The sequence below is a fragment of the Heloderma suspectum genome, chromosome 6 (assembly GCF_057233095.1).
Source record: "Heloderma suspectum isolate Gila_16-S chromosome 6, 16-S_ref, whole genome shotgun sequence".
In the NCBI taxonomy this organism is placed as follows: domain Eukaryota; kingdom Metazoa; phylum Chordata; class Lepidosauria; order Squamata; family Helodermatidae; genus Heloderma; species Heloderma suspectum.
In genome coordinates, this window is record NC_139463.1 from 127,760,767 (window position 1) to 127,766,766 (window position 6,000).

The window sequence follows — 6,000 nt, forward strand, 5'->3', positions numbered from 1 at the left end:
CAGTGGCTACTGGTCCCGATGGCTTTGTGCACCCTCCGGTATCACAGGCAGTCTGCCTTTGTACACCAGTTGCTGGGGAACATGGGCGGGAGGGTGCTGTTGTGCCCCTGTCCTACTTGGGGGATTCCCACAGGCCACCGGCTGGCCACTAGGTGAAGAGAACGCGTGGACCCCTCTTTTGCTATTATCAGGCGCTAGGTGCAGGAACTGCCCAGCCATTAGAGGGCAGGATGCAGCTGGTCGTCTTTCCTCCCCTCATTTTTATGCTTCCACCTCTTTGCTTCCAGTCCAACCCTTGGAAGGAGATGGGGATGCGAGTGTGAAGGGAGGGGCATAGTTTCAGCCACAGATCCCCAGAGCAGACATCAGCACTGGAGTCTTGCTCCAGAAAGTGTGAAGAGAGCACTTGCGAGCATAAGCAGAGCGCCTCTCCCACATTCCTGAATAACCACAATGGGAATGGGTCTCTTAGTTTATTCTAGCTCTTTGATTCTATTAATAATTAAGTAATTATTAATTAATTATTGCTCTATTAATATTAGTAGTAGCAGCAGCAGCAGCTGTGTTCAAGCTGTAAACCTTTAATAGATTAATCAATTCAATTAATTGAGGGGAAAACTTTTTATCTAACCAAAGAGGCATCCCTGCATAATCAGGCACCCCATTCCCCCCCCAAAATTAATTATTGTTAATATAAATATAAACACCACGGACGGCAAGCAGCAGCATCTTAAAAGTGGCATTCCTCTTCCACTCTCCCGCAGGAGAGAGTGAGGGAAAGCCTCTTCTAAGATGGCGCCTTCTCTCAAAACATCTCCCTCCTGGTCATATGCACATTCATGCAGATTTAGGCTGCGTCCCTATGTACGCTCCCCTAGGAGTGAGCCCCGCTGAACACAACGGGACTTACTTCTAGGTCAGCGTTCCCCAGCGTGGTGCTCTCCAGAGGGTTTGGATTTGAGCTCCCATTATCCCTGCCCATTGGCTGTGCTGACTGGGGTTGATGGGAGTTGTAGAGGGCACAACACATTGAAGAAGGCTGTTCTAGGTGAACACACACAGGATTGTTCTGCAAATCGATCGATTAATCCAATTAATCAACTAGATTCTTTAGCGAGTGACCATCATCACCATCATCACCATCAGTACTTCCAAAGTGATTCTCTTGCTAGCACAGCCTCCTCCAGCCTGGTACCCTCCTCTGGATACTGGGAATTGTAGTCCAACACATCTGGAGGGGAACCAGGTTAGGGGAGGCTCCACTATAATAACACAGGGGTTCTGTTAGCGGTGTTGTCTTGCATATGTATCTTAAGATGCGACTGTTTTTGGAGCAGAGTAAAACAGTTGTTTGGTTTGGGGGTTTGTGTGTGTGCATGCACGTATGTGCGTTTCCCTCCCTTCTTTCAATTAAGGAATCCCTCACCTTGCCTAACGCTGCCACTTGCATTCTTTCTTGCTCAAACCAGCAAAACGTAATTCCCGTCACACCTCTCTTTTCCTTTGCCTGCTGGCTCCCTGAGACCCCTGCCACCCAGCCCGGCCACAGGAGGCTAACCAGGCGGGGGCGGGGGGGTCCCGCCATGCGCTCTGGTTCCAGGGGGACCTGAGCTGTCGTCACCCCTCAGGCGGGCAGCGGAGCCAGCGAACGCCCCAGTGGGAGCTGACATTTCTCCGCAATGCCTGGGGCAGCACCTGGGACGAGCGTGCGACACGAGTGAGCAGATGCAGGGGACGGAGCGGGGAGGAGGAAGAGGGCTGGGGAAGAAACGCGGCCGGGGGGGAGGTGGGGGAAGAGTCCTTGGCCTCACCAGCTCCAGAACAGGGTGCTCCGGGAGCAGAAGGAAGGGCTGCTCAGTCGCCTTGTTTTTCTGCCTACCCGTTTGGGATTTGCTTTTGCTTTTTTCCATGCAATTCTTTCCCTTTTTTTCTGTTGCCAAGGCAACTGGCTTAGCAATGCTGCAAAAAGGAGGCAGAAGGGGAGGCGGGGAGGGGGCAACCGAGAGGGCTTGCTCCTCCTCCTTCCCGCCGTGCCCTACCCCTGTTTTGGGGGGCAGACCAATCACCCCGGGTACTCTCACCTCCAACGACCCCCGCCCCAGCCATTCTCTGATGGCCGGGGGTGGGGGGGGGGTTTCAGTGCTATGTGGAAACAGGGCGAAAGGGCGGGCTACGGCAGAGCGAGGGAAAGCAGGAATGAGCCTGGAGAAGCGAGGTTAGGTTTCAAGAGTCTCTCGGGGGGCACTGCGAAGGATTCTGGGAGCCTGCCTTCTCCGGGAGAGCGTTGCGGACAGGGTAGGGTGGGGTGGGAAAGCAGGAACAGGAAGAGCAATAGCTCCCAGACGCTCAGAGGGCAGCAGCAATCCAGGGAACTCTATGTATGAAAACAGGGCTTCGGTGGTAACAACTGAGAGGCAGGCGGAAATTCCACCTGTGTACCTCTGACTAGCATGGAACTGCAATGATGGGGCCACTGCACCTGTTGGCCTTCTGCCTATCAGGCACAAAGAGAGAAACTCTAAGGGCCAGTGCAGAGAGACTAGGAGCCAGGGGTCACGGGCCTCCTGGGAACCAGGGGAGGAGGGTTCTAGGGGTTACTTCCCAGCAGCTGTGAATCAGGGAGTGCGAAGTAATTACGAAGGGGACGGACTAGCGGAAGGGGAGCTAGGATGCCTGGGCCCCGCAGGAGGGAAGCACGGGACCTCGGGGGTCACGCTGCAACTAGGAAATGGGGCGCCTGGGTTTTCTCGGGGCATGGGGGAAGGAAGTCAACAAGGTTAAAAAACATGGGGAAGAGGTGAGATGGAGACCCAGGATTACAGAATTCTTTGGAAGGGAAAATGAGTGCGTTTCAACACAGAGGAGAGATGGGAGGCTGGGGAGCAGAACTCCTGGGTTCTTCTGGAGTGGACCGGCTGACCTTATTTTAAAATGTTAGGCAGAAGGAACAGCTTGGATCTTGCTCGACACAAAGTCTCCCTGCTTCTCTCAAACGACATCCCCCAAAGACTCTAGCTTTATCCTCCCCCTTCCCCTCCTCTCCATCTTCACGAGTAAAACATTATGGGAAACAGATCGTGTGAGGATGATCCGAAAAGGGTGTGCGCTCCCCACGGCACCCCCGCACAAGAAATGAGGGGGAAAGGAGAGGTCAAAGCAGACTGATAAGTAGGGAATGAAACAATAGGGGGTGAATAATTCAGCCAAGCTCTTACAGCTGGGATAATATGGGGTGAAGGATTGGGGTTAGGGCAAGCAGGAAGGCATGGGGTGAGCGCTTAGGAATTACAGGTTTATGGTTCAGGTCCCAGCAGCCAAATCTCTGTACATCAGTGCTGGGGAATGTGTACTGCTCCAGATGTAGTAGGACTGCAACTTCAATCAGCTCTAGCAAGCATAGCCAAGGGCAGGGGATGCTGGGAGTTGCAGTCCAAGAACATCTGGAGGGACATGTGTTCCCCATCCCTACTATAAATAGGACTTCCATTACAAGGGGGAGGTCAGTACATGCTTTGCACAAAGTCAGTCCCACTTACAAAAGGATCTGAGCGCAGGTAATAGGAAAGAACCCGGCAGGAAACCCCAAAGAGCCTCTCCCGGTCAGAGCAGACCAGGGGTAGGCAACCTGGTGCCCCCCCAGATGTTCTGGACTACAACTCCCATAATCCCTGACCATAGGGCATGCTGGCTGGGGCTTATGTGAACTGGAATCCAAAAGAACTGAAAGGCACCAGGTTGCCACGCCTGGAGTAGGCAACACTGGCCTATATTAGGAGTGCAGAACCTCTGTCAGCACGAGGGCCAGGTTCCATTTTGGAGAAGCCCTTGGGGGCCACATTCCAGTGGTGGGTGGAGCCAAAGGCAAAAGGGGGCAGATCCAGAGTACCCAAACTATCCGCATACTTTAGGTTAAAGTTAGTATTGCCTGCAACTGTGCGTCAGAAGAGGCCTTTTGACCTTTTAGAACAGGGGGGAAACTGTGCAACAGCCAGGAAGCCCCCCACAAGGGGTGGTCATGAGAAAGGGGGCAGGGCCAAGGGAAGGGGGCAGGCACATCGGGGCAATCCCAGTGGGCTGACTTTGGCCCCCGGGCCTGAGGCCCCCCTGGCCTAGATGGGCCAATCACCAGACCTGGGTCTATGTGAACTTCCTACGTTCCTCACACAAGGACAGAGCTGGGGCCGGCAGCCGGCAAAAGATCCTGCTGCCTTTGCCTCGGTTGCCTCTGGCTGGCCTGCTGGCAGGAGGACACGTGTAAAAGCGGCCCGCCTCTCACTAGCCAGGCAGAACGCTCGGCACAGCGCCTGTGGCTCGGCTCCTCAGATGTGCCCCGGCTGAGCACAGGGCACTCTGTCCCTAGAACCAGAGCCCTGCCGCCCAGGCTGTGCATCAGAAGCCTCCCAGGGCGGGCGGGCGGCTGCGTGGGGAGCGGCTGCGGCTCAGAGGCAGAGCCCCGCTTGGCCCAGAGGTGTCCCCGTCCCCTTTCCCTCCGGTGCAGCTACTGAGGAAGGGGGGCGCTGGCCTCGCTCACAGGACTGGGATTTTCACCACCTGGAGGAACCCCACCCCACCCCGCCCCAGGAGGGGAAACCCAACTTTGCATGCTCCCGTGTGAAGGAGGGCTGGAGCCAGTGTGCTGTAGTGGTTAGAGCACTGGACTGGGACTCAGGACACCTGGGTTCAAGTCCCCACTTGGCCAGGGAGCTCACTGGGTGACTTTGGCTCATCCACAGACTCTCAGCCTAACCTACCTCACAGGGTCGTTGTTGGGAGGATAAAAGGGAGGGAAGGATCCTGTGAGCCACCTTGGGCTCCTTGGAGGAGGGAAAGAAGTGTAATAAATGTCATCATGTATTATACTTTGTAATAAATAAGTGGGGTATAAATGTAATAAGAAATAAGAAATAAATGCTGTCATGTGCACAGGTTCTACCCTAGTTAAAAGGTGAGATGTGGATGTCAGGATGTTCCAGGAAGATGAGGCTTGAGTTCAGGGTATGCATGAAGAAGTGGGGTGCACCAGTCTGAGGGGTGTCAGGGTAGCAGGGCGGGGTGCGGTTAGCAGTGAGGCAAGGGCTGGAGTGAGCAGGGGCTGCACTTGGGTCCAGAGAACTGCTCCCCCTCTCGTGGTCAGGGGGCTCTGACCAGGAAGGTGCCCATCCTGCTGCGGGGGGAGGGGGTAAGACAACGGGCACAGCTCCATCCGCTCTCCCTCCCCCGGCACTCTTACCGTCCTCCATGGGCACGTAGATGTTGAGGTAGAGGCAATCTTCACTCTGGTTCTGCACGTAGCCTGCCACAACCTCCAGGTTGTCAGTGAACCAGACGGGGAGCATGATGCCAGGAAGCATGCCATGGACATTCTGCGGGCAGACGGGAGCAAAGGCTGTGGCGTTGCGCACCTCAGACCAGGAAGCTGGTGCCTCAGGCGGCTGGAAGCGCCTCTCCCCGACGGGCGGCGTGGCGTATGGGATCCCCAGGTATTGCACCACCGGGCCGAGGATTTCGTTGTTAAGGTCCTTCTTGATCCCACGGAGCTTCCCGTAATTGGTAGGCACCACGGGGTACTTGTCCTCAGGTTTCTGCCCCGAGACGGGCAACGAGCGCAGGGCCAACCCCAAAAGCCAAAAAAGGAGGGCAGAGCCCGTCCGGATGTTCAGCATCCGAGGGACAAAACTCACGGGTGAGAGAAACATGGCGGCCGTGGGGGCAATGGATGCTGGGAGAACAAAAGAATGTTCTTCACAGAAGGGGGAGAGGAAGAAACAGAGGCGACTGACCCAAGCAGCAGCAGAAGGGGAGGAGGAGAAAATAACCAGGAGAGGCTGCGGCCCGAGCAGGGAGGATTAGGAAACCCGGCGGTCTTAGCGGGAAGCACAGGGAGGCTTTCTGGCAGAGAAAAGGCATCTGTTGCGTTCCATCGTGGCCCAGCAGAGCAAGCAGTATCCAGCCGGACTCAAGAAACGCACCTACAGGTTAAGAGACGGGGAGGAGAGAGTT

At 55.5% G+C, this 6,000-nt stretch overlaps 1 protein-coding gene across 1 annotated transcript in view; it reads right to left on the reverse strand.

The window, feature by feature from the left end:
• NLGN2 (neuroligin 2) overlaps positions 1 to 5,783 on the reverse strand; it is a 31,533-nt gene extending 25,750 nt beyond the window's left edge. The window contains exon 1 of the mRNA XM_084806737.1: positions 5,231 to 5,783. Coding sequence (XP_084662863.1) covers positions 5,231 to 5,696 — 466 coding nt within the window. The 5' untranslated portion in view covers positions 5,697 to 5,783. The remainder of the gene's footprint in view (positions 1 to 5,230) is intronic.
• Between the last annotated feature and the right edge of the window lie 217 nt (positions 5,784 to 6,000).